Source organism: Rhizophagus irregularis, chromosome 3 (assembly GCF_026210795.1).
Source record: "Rhizophagus irregularis chromosome 3, complete sequence".
NCBI classification, from domain to species: domain Eukaryota; kingdom Fungi; phylum Glomeromycota; class Glomeromycetes; order Glomerales; family Glomeraceae; genus Rhizophagus; species Rhizophagus irregularis.
Window position 1 is genome coordinate 4658284 of NC_089431.1, and position 16368 is coordinate 4674651.

Sequence of the window (16368 nt, forward strand, 5' to 3'; positions counted from 1 at the left end):
ATATAATCGTTTTTTATAAAAATGGATTTTTACATTTGCAATAAAAAAAGTTTTTGATTGAAAAATTATATAATGATTTTATAATATGTATTATTCGTTTCTATATTCAGATGCTTATTAATTTTGATCAGAAGTGGTATTATGGCTTTGTAATACAGTAATAATATGATCTTAAATTTGCATCACTTTAATAATAATGACAACACTTTCAGGAATATTATGATAATTCTATATTGACAAAAAAAGAAATCAGGTATATTATGAATATTATGATAATTCAAAAAAATTTTATATTGACGATTAAAAAAGATTTAATTTTTTTTTTTGTCTTATGATTGTGAAATTTTTAATTTCCTTTATATGAATTTTATTATTATCTATCTTTACATTAAACAATAAACTTATATTCTGGTGCACTAATAAGAAATGGTACAAGATATTACGTCTTTTCTAATTATAATAAAATAATATTTTTTATGGATAATCATTAGAACGAATCATTAGAGACGCTATTCATTTATTAACATACGAACTATATAGCCAAAATTTCAGCAAATTAGACGTGATTTTATAACGATATAACTAGAAATTTTTCTTATAATATTATATCTCGCTCTATATATAGATAATGCACAGTAACGCCTGACCAAATTGAACTTCTTGTTACATAACAAATTATACAGTATCCATAACATTTATCTATGACTAATATTTAACTATTAATTATTTCTACCCTTTATAGTATAAAAATAAAGTAAAATAATTTACGAAAAAAATCTATAAATTTATATCTGATATACAGTAAAAAATAAATTCAAGGATTATTAAAATCGATATCAAGTTCAAATTCCAGAGTGACGTAATCTATATTCAATTTAAAAAATAAATGGTTATAACGTATAAAAGCATTACTAAGATATTATTAAAAGCACCAATAAACTATTTACCTTTATTATGAGGTTTATGGGATTGATTAAAATTCATATTAATATCAAATTTAATTTCGTTCGTAAGATATTCTAAAAAAACATAGAAAAGTATAAATTTTAGTTAAAATTATAAATGAATTCGTTAATTAATAATAATTATTTACCATTAATTTCATTTTCACATAATTTTTCCTTTTTAATACATTGACCTATAAAGTTTTAATTTATTAGAAGTTTGTTTAGTTAATTACAAAATAAAACAACTGGATAAAATTTAATATTCATAATACCATCATTATTATCTGTAACTAGGTCTTCAATTTTTCTTTTACCTTTTAAGAAAATAATGATTATTAATAGTAACATAAATAAGCAAAATTAAATAATTTATAGGTAAATCTTAATATCATAAATTGTTTACCAGTTCCTAAATTTATAGACAGACTTCTTGAACTCCTTAAAGACATTGCAGAATTAATCATGCTACTTAAAGGTCTACTCTTATAAATGGCACCTGGATTATTTGTTGTTACAGATCCAATATCTAATGATTCAATAATTTCAGTTGGATTTTTATTCCGTAGCATATTTTGAATTTTTCCAAATAAATCAGTAGCTGTTGGTCTTTTCTCCGGATCAGAATGCCAGCATTCTTTCATTAATTCAATATATCCTTCAGGTGCATTTGTGACAATTGGTGGTCGTAAACCATCCCAAATATCAATAATAAGTTCTGTATCATGATTTCGATCCCAAAAAGGTCTTCTACCTGTCATAAACTCCCACATAATCATTCCAAAACTATATATGTCAGAAGCGTTTGTATATTTTTGTCCTTGAAAAATCTCTGGTGCCATATAAGGAATAATACCATAATTCTCATTATTATCTGTAGATTCAGTTGCTGATTTACTTATTCCCAGATCACCTACATATGTACTTTCATTTCCATAGATATTTTTACCAATGAAGATATTTCCACTATGTAAATCTCGGTGAATAATATCTGAATTATGGATATTTTCAAGTCCAAATATTATGTTACGTAATCTAAACAACTTTGTTTCCCAATTAATATTATAAAAGTCATTACTTATGTAACGTATCAAATCACCTGAATTATAATATGCCATGACAATCATAATATCTTTGGTAATAGGATCTTGAGTAATTCCAAAATATTGGCTAATGTTACTATTATAAGTTTTTCTATCTGAATAAATCTGATATGAGCTAAATAAAAACCATTAAATCAATTTAACATCATCGTTATATTTAAAGATTTAAAATATTACATGTACTATACCTCATTTAGTTCCTTTGTTGTAAAGTTTTTAGAATTGTGAAGTTTTTTGAGAACAACAGTATAATTATTATTACGAGAAATATTCGCATCATCACGTATAACATTACACCAATTTATGATTGGACCATCAACCCAAGTAGCTTTATAAATTTTACTAAACCCTCCTTCAGCAATAAATTCTATATTTTTGAATTGATCATAGGCAACAAACTCCATTTTTCCATTTTCGGAGACAAAGTTAATTTGTGTATATTTGATAAAATCATCAATAGCCTTGTTTCCACTTGATTTAAAAATTATTTTTGATTTGTGACACATGCGACAAATCTGATAATCCTCAGCAGATGGTTTTCTTCTTTTATTGCATTCATTACATTTTTTATATGCTTTTCTATTTTGTTTAACCGTAGTTTGTGCTTGTTGACATAATTGCATATTATCCGATAATAAAAAGTCAATTTTATGTTTATAATTTGTTAATTGTTCTATCATATATTAATTTGTTTTGAAAAAAAGTTAGATTATTTTTTGAGGCAATTAAGAATGTTGTCCAATTTATAAATTTATTTTCAATAATAAATCTGTATAAATTCTACAAATAATTCTTTTCGAAAGTTTCTAACCCAAAAAGTTAATAACTAACTTAAAATGTATCTTGGAAAATGAATTTTTTGATAAGAATTTCTTCAAAGAATGCCCATATGTATCATGTACAATACGTAGTACAAATATAATTTGGCGTAAGTACAAATTCAGTTGTAATTCCAACGAAACAATGAAAAAAAATTTTCTCATTATTTTTTCATAATACAGTAAACAATATGAAATTTTTTTCATAGATAGGTATTGTTTATTTGAGAACAATACATGTATAATATCAACTTTTTTTGATCAACCTTTATAGCGGTCGTTGAATTTAAACAAATAAGTATAATAAACTGAATGTATAACCTTACACCAATGCTTGTCTTTTCTATATAGAATCCTTCATTCTTTTCTAGATGCAGTTCTAGAAAAATTCTACAGAGATTAAGAGATTATGTACTACGTGGATCCGGACGTAAGAACTCCTTGCTTAACATGAAAAATAAAAAAAAATGATGTAAACAAAAATAAAAATGTTACATAATTATCCCATAATTATCATTTTATCTTTTACAGTATAATCCACATTATATATTGAGAAAATTATCTATGATTTTATCAGGAAATCAGAAACCATTAAAAGTCCGTTGCTGTGTTTAAATATTAAAAAAAATATTGGTTACAAAAAAATGTCGAACAATGAAAGGGTAAAATCGAAAAAGGAAGGGGATGTATGACCGTACAACAAATAGTCCTATACTTTAGAATTTGTATCCGTCCATCCGGATATTCATCTAATTTGTCTTCCGGATATCCAATTATTTTATTCCACTTGGTAAGATGATCATTTCCATTTTGGTGATAGCTGTCCCACAAAAATTATTTTTCTAAAAATCAAAAATTTCCTTTTAAAGGGAAATATTTTAGCATAATTCTGGCCGGCATTATAAAATTGGTCAGAGTTACCCTTAATGGATAATATTCGGATATCAAGAATTCTGTATCCGTTCAGCGGATATCTATTTTTTAACGGATAACGGATATAAACTCTACTATACTTCATCGCTTCGCTCGTCAATTATATTTGTGAGATGCAGCTGTCATAATAATTCCTAACTGCTGCGCAAAAAAAAATTTTTGTTTCAAAAGCTTTTTTCTCGGTAAAATTAGATTTAATTTTTTTTCGATTTCTACAATTACAATTATGTTCTAATGTAGCGTTTTTGGCCGATATTCCAGATTACCATATTAAATGAGAGACAAATTGAATAAAAATGTAATGGTTAAATATTTTATCTGATTTTTGGAAAACTCAAGGTTATACAAAAAGTTTCCAGTTAGTTCTTTGCAAATTCTATCTACTATGTAAAGGTTATTACTAAGTATATTATTATTAAAATATAAAAATTTGGTATAGATTTATTATCAATTCATTCGTAAATTTGTTAATATCTGTGTTCATATAACAGATTTTATTAAAAGAAATTTCGAATAATCTTATCATCGAAACAAATAAACCATCAGATAAAATATGCATTTTATATACGACATAAATAATAAACAAATTATTAAAAAAAAAAGAGGCTATAAAAAGTCTATTTAGCACATTTAGCAATAAAAAGTTGAAATAAACTGATTTACAACAAACAGTAAAATAGATATTAATTAATATTCAAACGATTGATTATAACTATCATCATTTTCATTTATGTAAGTTTTCTGAAAGTCAGACTTTTTGTTCTTGATTTATTATAAGTTAAAGCATATAATATTAGATGTTTATTTAATAGAAATTACAACATCCGAAAACTGGTTTTCTTTTAAATTATTTATGCTAAAAGATTGTAAAATAATCTTGTATATTCTAATCATTTTTCTTTCAAAATAAGTTTGATATTAAATTTTTTTGGATATACATTTTTATTCTGATTATTGATTATTAGAAAAATATTTAATGGAAACTGTTTCAATTTTTATATAGGAAACCAATAGAAATTTTCTAAAAAAAATTTTCTGTAAAATTTTATATTTATTTTATATATTTGATAATGAAATTTTATATCGAGAACTCATAAGTATATTATCTTATATAATACAAGAGGTTATTGTAAAAAATTAAGAACAAATTTTTTAATATAACATTATCTTGTTATATTTTCATGAGGTCATTTAATAATTTGAATAAATTTATTAAGATTATTTAAATTACAAACTAAGAATTTTGTAAAACATTTTACTACTCTATCTAGTCTTAGTGTTTAAATAATCCAAGATAAAAAGATAAATAAATAAATAAATGATAATAATTTAAAATATAAAAAAAAAAGATTATTCAAAATCCATCTAAAGATAAAAAAATTAACAAATTGGTAAAATAAATAAGATTTCTTTTTAAAGCGACTAATTAATTAAGAGCTTACCATCAGGAATTTCCAATTCATCTTGTTCTTTTGAATGAAAGTTTGGATTATTATATACTTCGTCTTCATCTATAAGGAGAAAAAAATAAATAAAATTAAAAAATAATATAAAAATTAAATTATTTTGTCTTTTCATTTTGTGTTGAATTATTTCTTTTTCATCATCTAAATTTTTAAATTAAAGCTACATTAAATATTAAATATATTGTCAAAATAATTTTTATTTTTTTTTGCTTACCATCAATATCAATATCTTTCCTTTTCATTTGTTGTTGAATTATTTCTTTTCGTCATATTATTTTTAAAAATAAAAGTCACGTTATTTAATAAATGAAACTGATTCAATGTATATTTTTTATTTCACTTAGTATTTACTTACTATTTGAATTTATTTGTAACTTTATAAATTCTTTGGGTAATTTTTCTCTATCACCTAAAATTAAGAATATAGATATAGATTTCAATATTTAATCTATTATTTCAAACAAATCACCTTTAAAATATTTATTAATTATACTTGATAATTTCTTACTATACTGCTTATTTGATCCATTAAAATCGTTAACTAAAATAAATATCAATTATTAAACATTATTATGCAATAATTCAACGCTATAATGTACTTACTATTGTTAGGAATGTTAAAATCATACAATTTACTATGAAACACTATTAATAGTAAAATTAAGTATTTCAAAAACTAAATTATTATAGTAACCAAAAAATGGTAAAAATTATTATTTAGCCAGTTATAGTACCTTCTTGTTCTTCTATTATAATAAAAGATAACATTAATAATGTATTGTAAAATAAATACATTCATTAATACACTTATACCTTCTGTTGCATTTCTCGGTTCAGGTAGATTTCCAAAGTTGTGAATTTTACTTGTAAATAATCTGCTACTCGTATAATTTTCTTCTACTTTATTCACTTTTAAATTATCTATTTCTGATTTAAATAATTCATCTGGCATATTTTGATAATCTATATTAATTCTTAACATTTTTTTCCCAAGTGCATAAGTGTCAGGCCTTTTTAATGGATTAGCATCCCAACATTCTTTCATTAAATTTTTATATTCTAATGGAGTTCCTGGCACAATTTTTGGTCTTATACCGTTAATAACATTCATTACAATATCATTTTCATGTTCATAATTTATAAATGGTGGTTGTCCAGATGAAATTTCCCACATAAGAATTGCGATACTATAAATATCAGATGCAAAAGTATATTCTCTTCCAACAATAACTTCGGGTGCTATGTAAGGAAGATTTCCATATATACTTGTTGAAGATTTATCAGCAGGTCCACAAAATCCAAGATCACTAATAAACCACCGATCATTAAATTTTGAATATAATATATTTCCAGAATGTAAATCTCTATGAACTGCTTTCTCATCATGAATATAACTAAGTGCAAGAATTATTCTATAAGAAATATTAATTCTATCTTTCCATGTAAGTTGATTATGATTTTGTCGTAAATATTTTCTTAAATCTATATCCATTTTATTCATTACAAGCATATAATTTCCATTTGATGGATTTTGTGTTAAACCATAACAATTAACAACAACTGCCCATTTATTACTTATAGTTAAATGTGATTTAGCCTAAAAGATAATAATTTGTGAAAATACTCATATTAATATAATGACTGTATAATTTTATACAATAAATTTAGAATATAATAATACAAACCTCTTCAAACCAACTTTGATTTGCACTTTCAACATTTTCTAATTTTTTAAGCACTATACCATAATTTTTGAGTCTCATTAATTGTTTTTTTCCAGAATCCCATTCTTCATACGCTCCGTCAATCCAAACTGCTGTATAGATTTCAGAGAATCCACCTTTTGTTAAATAATTAATATTTTTCAAATTGTTATATGGAATCCATTCAACTATTTTATTTGGCATGAGTGATTCCGTTTGACATTTCTGTATTAAATTATCAATATCATCATTCCCAGATGTCCAATTTGAAAAATTTTCTTTTAAATAATTTCGGACACAATATTCACAATGTAATGTGGCTAAACATTCTTGGTTACAATTTTCACAAATTCTTCTTGTACCATCATTATTCATAACTTTATCTCGATCATAATTTTTAGTTAAATTTCTTATTGCTTCAGTTTTTTCATCATTTGTAAGAATTTTATCAGCAAGGACTGTTTGTTTTTGAAATTCAAATTGTTTGTGTATATCATTGTAAATATTAGCATCTGTTAATGTTATTGCTCTATTATTTGTTGCATAAATTAATTCATATCGAAGAGTGGACATAATGTAATTTATAAATTAAGGGAAGAGAAAGAATTATTTTAAGTTCGTTCATTCAAACCGTAATAAATTAATAAAATGCAAATTGTTGATCAAACTTCATGTTGTGCGACATAAATTTTTGACCTTTAGGCGTAGTATTTGACGCCTCATGACCATAAAAAAGAAAAATATACCCGATATAATAACAGGACCCAGAAATATATATAAAAGGGTCAGGTTTGAGTTTGCGTATTTTGAACTAAAAAAATCATGAAAATCTTTCCTTTTTTAGATAATTTTTGATAATTTCAGTCAGAATTTTATTTCCTATTATAGTAACCGACTGACATTATCATAATTCCGGCCCTGAAAAAATGCGTACAGCTCATAGTAAAAAATTTTTTCATCACCTGACCCCTATATATATATTTCTGGGTCCTATAATAACCATATTATCGTACTTTCTATACTTAGTATGATAATTTAAAATTAATAATTTGCTTTTTATTATTTTTATTTTTTTTTTTCAGCGAATACAATTTTAACAAATTTGATTGTCATACTTAGGCCGTTCCAAATTAATAATTAGTTTAACGTCCTTTCCGGCCAAAAATTTTGAGGGGGGGGGGGGGATAATTTAAACAAACATGAAAATTAAACATATTAAAAATTTCGGAAATTTTCGGTAAAATCGGAAATTCTCGGTACTATTAAATTTTAGTAAAGGAGGGGGTGTTTTAAGCATATTTAAACATATCAAACATATATGTTTAAATCACCCTTGAATTTTTCAAAAATAGAGGGGGGGGGGAGGACGTTAAACTAAATATTAAATTGGAACGGCCTTAATGAATTAGATAGTATCTTTATTATTATTCAAATAATTTGATAAAAAAAAATTATTAATTTGTTATTATTTTTAAATCTTATTTAAAAAATCAATAAAAACATGATTGATGAAAATTCAATTTTAGTTATTTTCAATTGAATTTATTTTAAATAAACAAAGTGACGAATAATGAACATGAAAAATTATAAGAAAGCATTCAATTTATTAATTCTACTAAAAAAGTCATATCTAGGAGAAGATGGTGGATCGCAAATATAGGTTTAAATAAAAATATATGGTTTAATATAAAAAATAAGTTTAACAGTGAATGAAAAGTAATGATTACGTAACGTCGTAACGATTTAGTGTAATAATAAATAAGGAATAGATCAGACGCAAGTATGTCACGCCTGTCACGGGTTCTCATAGGCACGCAGGCACGGGTTTTCATGTTACACAATTCAAATTATTTGTATGGAGACTATTCTAAACGGCAGACTATATTAATTATTTTCATTTTCTTATTTTCTTAGCAACTGATTAATATTCTAGTACATCAATGATACGAAGCGTGTGACGGTATATGGTTCCTAAGATATTGATTTAAACCCCATATAATTAAAGAAATCTGACATATATAGTTTTTTATCAATTAACAAAGTTATTTATGAGTTTATCACCTTTCAAATTTGAAACAAGAAGCGATCATAATTTAATTAATTTACCTCATTAAACATTCTAAATAGTATAAGGGAAAAGCCAAACAGTAATACTAAATTTAATAATCTTTATAAAATTTTAACGATAAATTATGTATTTTGATTCGATTATTCTTTTACTGCAAATTATTTATTTAGATGGAATTGTTGGAGACGTGAGCCAAATGAAAGACCAAAGTAATTAAAGTAATTTCAGAAAAAGTCTCAGTATTGTTCCTGAAATAAATAACAATTCTCGAGTAAGAATTAGAATGTGATAAACATGATCGTTAGATTATTAGAATATCATATTTCAAATACATTTTATTATTTTATTTTCATTTCTTTTGACGTAATTAATTGAATCAACTAAAAAATATACAAGTATAATTAAAAATATGAAATTGTTTTAAAAGGATATGGCTCATTTTTTACAATAACTTTGAAATATTGATAAATGTTCGTTCGTTACACATGTATTCATACATGCGAAAAAATCAACCGTACAATACATGATGCTTTCTATATACCCCAAGCAGCCATATAAATTTTACTAAATCCTCCCTCAGCAATAAATTTTATATTTTTTGAATTGATCATAAGGAACAAACTCCATTTTACTTGTCATAGCAACACCATCACTTTGAGTATACCTAATAAAATCGTCAATGACTTTGTTTCCAATTTTTTAGGCTTGAGTATTGTCTTTATATTGTAACAAATGTAACAAATTTGGTGACTTTCGTATAAAATTATTCTTTTCTTAATTACATTCATTACATTTCTTATATTTTTTGTTAACTTTGGTTTGGTTTTGCTGACTTGAGGACATGTCGTCTGATAATAAAGATTCAATTTTATGTAATTTTTTTTTTTTTGAAAACAAATTAGATTATTTTTATTTTTCGGGGCACTTAAGAATGATATCCCATTTATAAATGTATTTTGAGTAATAAATTCTACACACAATTTCTCGTAAAATTTTCTAACGGAAAAAATTAAATAACTAACCTGAAACGTGTATTAAAGAATTCTCTCATGCACAATGTAGGATACCTATAATTCCGACAAGTAAAAAGGTTGTCCTTAATAATATCGTTTTTTTTTGTGAAACAATTGTTTGTTCATTTAAAGAAGTTGCAGTAAAAAATCAATTTTTTTAGAGTAACTAACGCCATGCTTATCACTCGTTATAGTAAAAGTGTTAAAAGTGAAGTTATCATTCTTGCTTTAATGTGTCTCATAGCATGTGATTTCTTCTGATGGAAATTCATTCTTTCCCAAGGTGTAGTGGATTTTTCTGAGTTCGGATAAAAGGCTCCTTGTTAAATAAGTAATTTATCAAAAATTTTTGTACAAATCAACCTTATTATTTCGTAAAAAAATTGATCGAGCATACAATACATGTGGGCGTAATTATTTCAGATAACAAGGAACCCAATTCACCCCATGTATACGAACATAGCTTGCAAAAAAGTGAAAAAATTAAAATTATTTATTATAATAAACTATTAAGGTATTACATTTCGCTATAATAGTTGTCAATATTTTTTAAATAGTTTTACAAATATTATTAATATTAACAAGTTTTCGGTATATATACTGTAGGTTCGGCATAACCAGTGGGCGACTGTATTCAATTGATTTTTTCAAGAGATATAAATAAATTAATCGAAGGTATATTTGGTGATATTAATGATAAACAAATCTTTATTATCATTTTTAACTCTAAAGATTTATATTATAATTTGCCTTGAGGATATAATTCTTGAATTATCAAAAATCTTTTATATTGAATTTTGTGTGGGAAATAAATTTTTGAAATATTTTAACCGTAATATTACGCAGGTTTACAGTTTTCCACGAGATGTATTGCTGGAATGATCCGAAATTACTTTCCTTGAGCGAATTAGAAAGAAGAGTATAGAATCTGAAAATTTAAAAGCCTTTCATTGGTGTCAAAAAGCAGCAAAAATTCAGTTTCGAAGATAAATTACAATGTTAATATAATGTAAGTGCTATTTATTTTCTCTCACAAAATATTTGAGAGAAAATAAATTTAAACACGATAATTCTTATTATTCTAATTCTTTGAGAATTATTGAACTTTGTAATTGCGCTTCAATTATTCAAACAATTTCGATTCTTATTAATCTAGCGGAATTAAAAATTTGTTTTCATAGTTTGTTTAAAATGAAAATAGTGTTGACGTTAATAATTTAAAAGAAATTTATTTACTAAAACTCGAAATTCTTTCTTTACTGAATTTTATTACTTTATCACTACCGTTAATTGAATTATATTTTCATACAATTAAAATAACTTGTTCAAATATTAAAGTTTTAACAGTGTGATAGCAACAAAATTTGATAATATATTTTACCAAAAAAATTGGCTGTAAATCATCATCCTCCTTATTCATTTAATTGATGAATGGAAAATTTCTAATTTGGAAATTGAAACTTTCTCAATATGAAAGAAATGAAAAAAAAATAAATTTTTTTTAAAAAAAGGTAACGTTTATTATATTTATATTATTCTAAACAACAATATAAATATAAACCATGTAATGATACTTTTTGATAAATCAGAATACTCTTTCTTTCATCTTATAATAAAAAAAAATTCCAAATATATTGTTGGAATGATTGTGATAGGAATCATTTATTCAATTTTATTCAAATAACGTAAAAAAAAATTTATCATGATTTTCTTTCTATGAAAAAAGTTGTATATATTTTAATAATAGAACCGAAAATAATTATGTGACTTATAATATTTTTAATTGAAAATAATAATACAAATTATAGTATTTTTCAATATACCTTCAGGACTAGGGAGTTTATCTTCGTTATCTTCGAATGGAAGTTGACCATCTAAAGAGTTAAAAATAATAAAAAAATTGATTTCAAGTCTAACAAACTTAACTATTTCGTATGTAAGACTAAAGTTAAAAAAAAGAATCATAATTTTTTTTTTTTTTGATAATCTCTTAACAGATTTATTTTTTTATGGAAAAAAAATTATCTTAAATCTTGCAAATAATAAATTTTAACGATGACGTCTATATGTAAATTACTGCGGTACTGCTGCGGTACTGCGGTACCATGGCGACTTTTTTGTTTGGTAATACTAAAAATCACGCTGTACGTTGTGCGACTATTCGGAGAAAAAAAATTAATATAATAGGCATACACAATAAAACTTTAACAATTTTTACTTTCATTTTTTAACTTTCTGTTAGCTTATTATTATTCAATACGTTCGATAATATCAAAATGCAAGATACCGAAAATATAAATAATACAAATGAATGGATTAATTGGATTGAGGAAGCTGTTGATAAAGAATATTTAAAATTTTATGAATATGAAGAATTTAATAATATTCAACATATTGGTACTGGAGGTTTCGGAAACGTATATCGTGCAAATTGGAAAAATTCAGGAAAACTAGTTGCATTAAAATCATTTATTAGTCTTAATAACTTCACCATGAAAGAAATCGTTCGTGAGGTATTTTAATGCAGTATAATACATTTTTTTTCGTCTATGAATTTTTATCTAATATATTTATTTCAAATATATATATATATATATATTTTATTCAGTTAAAAATTCAACGCAAAGTTGATTTCCATGATAACATTATTAGTTGCTATGGAGTAACAAAACTTGAGTTAGGTATTATTAACATCACCTTGATAAATATAATATTCTTTTAATCGCAAAATTTTACAAAAATTTATTTAGTAATTACTTCTTTTATTCATTAGAAAATCATAATAATTATCGGTTAGTATTGGAATACGCCGACGGTGGTACTCTTCGAAGTTATTTAAAGAAAAATTTTAACAAGCTTACTTGGGATGACAAATATAATATGGCATACCAGTTATCTTGTGCCGTATCATGCTTGCATAATGAAAAAATAGTGCATCGTGATTTGGTAATTTATTTAACATCATTAATCATAATGTATTTGTATTATTAATTAAAAAAAAATTGAATATACAGTATATATGTTTTTTTAATAGCACTCCTGTAATATACTAGTCCGTAATAACACAATCAAATTAGCAGATTTTGGATTATCTAAAAGAATTGGAGCATCATCTAATCTTCAATCTAAATTATTTGGTGTGGTTCCTTATGTCGATCCAAAAAGCTTTAGTAGACGAAGAAATAATAATAATCAATCAACACAAATGTTCTCATTAAATGAAAAAAGTGATATTTATAGTATAGGCGTATTATTTTGGGAAATATCTAGTGGTCAACCTCCTTTCTATGTTGAGGATGAAGAATATGATGTTGGTTTAGCTGTGGAAATTTCGCAAGGTCTTAGAGAAACTGTTGTTCCTGATACTCCTGAAGAATATATTAAAATTTATACCGGTGAGTAATATTTTAATTTTTAAATTTTATATTCTAAATATTATTAATTCTAAATTATGTTTGGTTTTAGAATGTTGGGATGGGGAACCAGATAATCGTCCAACTATATATCAAGTAGTTGATTGGCTAAATGCAATAATTACAAAATCAGATGTAATAGTAGATAACCATCAAATGTCAAATGAACAAGAAAATGATTTTTTTATAAGTACTAATAATTTAGAATTACGAGATTTATCTCAACTTATTCAAAATTTTGATAAAATGAATACTAAAGAAATTGATTCTATGGCAATATCAAGTAAACAAGAAAATCTTTCAACTGAAAAAGATTTTAATATTATAGTTGATGAAATAAATGATTTTATTTATAAATTAGAAAATAAAGGAATTGGATGGAAATTAGAAAAGCAACAAACTATTGAATATTTAAATAATCATAATTTAAATTCACAAGAATTTTATAATTGGTTATTAAATAATCAAAATAGTTCAAATTCTATTTTTATTCTTGGATATTTTAATTTTTATGGAATTATAACAAATGAAAATGATGATAAAGCATTTAATTTGTTTATTAATGCATCAGAAAAAAATCATACATTAGCACAATTATTTGTTGGTTCGTGTTATGAACGTGGACATGGAACTATAAAAAATGAAAAATTAGCTTATAAATATTATGAAAAAGCTGCGAATAATGGAAGTATAGATGCAGTGTATAATCTTAGTATTTTATGTAAAGATGGAATTGGTGTTGAAAAAGATTATAATAAAGCTTTTGAATTGTTTAAACAATCAGCTGAAGAAGAACATATAATGGGATTAATGATGTTGGGATATTGTTATGATGAAGGTATTGGAACTAAAATTGATAAACAAAAAGCATTTGAATCATATCAAAATGCTGCAAATTTAGGACAAGATGTAGCACAAAATAATCTTGCTGTATTGTATGAAGAAGGAGATGGAATTGCAAAAGATATAGATAAAGCGATTTATTGGTATGAAAAATCTGCCAAACAAGGATATGAGTTAGCAAAAAATAATTTAAAAAGACTTCAAAAAAAATAAGTTTTTTAATAAACTTTTCTCATTCAAATTTTAAAATTTTAGATCATTAGTTTACAGTATTTATTTTTATAAAAATTTACAAAATAGTAAATACATTGCCCTAAAATAATGATAGTTAAAATTTTTACCTATTTTATTATATATACTTTCTTTTATAATTAAACATAATCGTAAGAAGACATTTTCGATCTAACATATCTATTAATAATGGAAGTACATTGAGACTTATCGCGAACCTTCTATTTTTCAACGGATTTTCTTTTTATCAACTACAACAAATTATAGCCAATAAAAAAAATGAATAAATTTGGCAAGAAATTTATTAATCAGAATTTTTTTATTTATAATATAATAATTGAAATACTTTATTTATTATTATCTATAAAATTATCCTGATTTTCTATTCCATCTATTATAAAATGGTATAGTCTTCTTTTTTTTTAATAGGTCCATTTGATAGTTTTTTTTTTGATAACTGAAGGTCCCATATAAAAAAATGAACACTACATTTCTTTAAAACCCTTATAAGTATTATTTTTACTAAGACCTTTTTTAACTAAAATTTTTAATGATCGCTTCTTTTTTTCAAAATTAGAATTTACAAAATCATCATAACTCTAAATTAATGCAACTATAACTAATTATAGTGAGATATTGAGAAATTCTTTTACAAAAAGAAGAATAAAGACATGAATATTTGAATTTATAAAAACACTTTTTAGAGAAAATAAATTAAAAATAGGAAACGATTTCCAATTTTATTTGAATTTTTTCGAGTCAACTTTTTTTTATTATGAAATAAATTAAAAATGGTATGTGATTTCATAATGGTGTAGTTAGCCGAAAAACGGAGCCTAATTCCTGATTGCCGATCATCCGGACCCGGTTTAATCGCAAAAAATCCCTTGGAATTCCACAACGATCTAGGCCTGAGCCGGGTCCAGATCATGTTGCGGCTAGTTATTTTTCGATTAACTACACTATTATGGTGATAAACCTTTTCTAACAAAGAAAAAATTTCATCTATACTAATAGCAAGTTGCCTTAGTCCCTGACAGGGCGTTTCTAAACTGTTTAATGTGAGACAATAACTTGAAATGAACAATACCAATAAATAACTATACATTGTATTAAGAAATGTTAAATTTTGTATTTATAAAATAAATGTTTTGGTGAAATCATATAGTTTGCCAAACCATTGATAAATCCACCATCTAATCCTTTGGATTTGACTTGACATAATACAGATACTGCTGATGACATTTTTTTTTTCTTTCTTAAAAAAAACATTCTAAAGCAGAATGAATTGTATTATTTTTTTTAATTACTAGCAGTCACCTGTTGCTTCTCACTGGGACCAATGAGTTTGTTTAAATAGAAAAATTTAGTAAGGGTCATCATCACCATCAAATTAAAAGAAATAATTTAATAAAAGTTTATTATTATCCATAAGATTATAATGTTTGTTACTAATCTTACCAACATTTTCAACACTGGAATTTTTACAAAATGAATTATTGGTTCCGACCATTCCCTATAAAAATTTTTAATGATCACATGTTCGAGTTTCTTATGAATAAAAACTAGAAAAATGATCATTCATCGGATTTTTCCCAGAATTTTTTTTATAGAGATTATGTTTAGATGATAGGAACAAAATTATCTTATTTGTAACATAGATTTTAAAAAAGGAATTAAAACTAATGTAATATTTTATCCCAACTTAATACGAAATTTCAACTAGGGGTAGTATTACTATCATCATAGTACACAGTGAAATTCGATAAACCGGATCTATCGGTTCCACTAAAAATATCCGGTTTATCGGGATATCCGGTTTAGCGAAAAAAT

The 16368-nt window shown here is 24.5% G+C and overlaps 4 protein-coding genes across 4 annotated transcripts; 1 reads left to right on the forward strand and 3 right to left on the reverse strand.

The window, feature by feature from the left end:
• Nucleotides 1–814: 814 nt before the first annotated feature.
• OCT59_021146 (uncharacterized protein) lies at nt 815–1516 on the reverse strand (the record flags this gene model as incomplete). The annotated part of the gene is made up of 5 exons (XM_066149656.1): nt 815–864; nt 948–1019; nt 1094–1138; nt 1220–1261; nt 1351–1516. The coding sequence occupies 5 exons, from the start codon at nt 1514–1516 to the stop codon at nt 815–817; spliced, it is 375 nt and encodes a 124-aa protein (XP_065990542.1).
• Nucleotides 1517–2138: 622 nt separating this feature from the next.
• Nucleotides 2139–2727, reverse strand: OCT59_021147 (uncharacterized protein; the record flags this gene model as incomplete). Its single annotated transcript, XM_066149657.1, has 2 exons — nt 2139–2162; nt 2236–2727. The coding sequence occupies 2 exons, from the start codon at nt 2725–2727 to the stop codon at nt 2139–2141; spliced, it is 516 nt and encodes a 171-aa protein (XP_065990543.1).
• A 2425-nt stretch (nt 2728–5152) lies between these two features.
• Nucleotides 5153–6032, reverse strand: OCT59_021148 (uncharacterized protein; the record flags this gene model as incomplete). Its single annotated transcript, XM_066149658.1, has 7 exons — nt 5153–5163; nt 5241–5309; nt 5479–5523; nt 5620–5673; nt 5773–5805; nt 5868–5909; nt 5999–6032. 7 exons carry the CDS (start codon nt 6030–6032, stop codon nt 5153–5155), a joined length of 288 nt encoding a protein of 95 aa, XP_065990544.1.
• A 6292-nt stretch (nt 6033–12324) lies between these two features.
• On the forward strand, nt 12325–15284 carry OCT59_021149 (uncharacterized protein; the record flags this gene model as incomplete). The annotated part of the gene is made up of 5 exons (XM_066149659.1): nt 12325–12561; nt 12657–12729; nt 12822–12994; nt 13083–13443; nt 13514–15284. 5 exons carry the CDS (start codon nt 12325–12327, stop codon nt 14515–14517), a joined length of 1848 nt encoding a protein of 615 aa, XP_065990545.1. The 3' UTR covers nt 14518–15284.
• Nucleotides 15285–16368: the final 1084 nt, after the last annotated feature.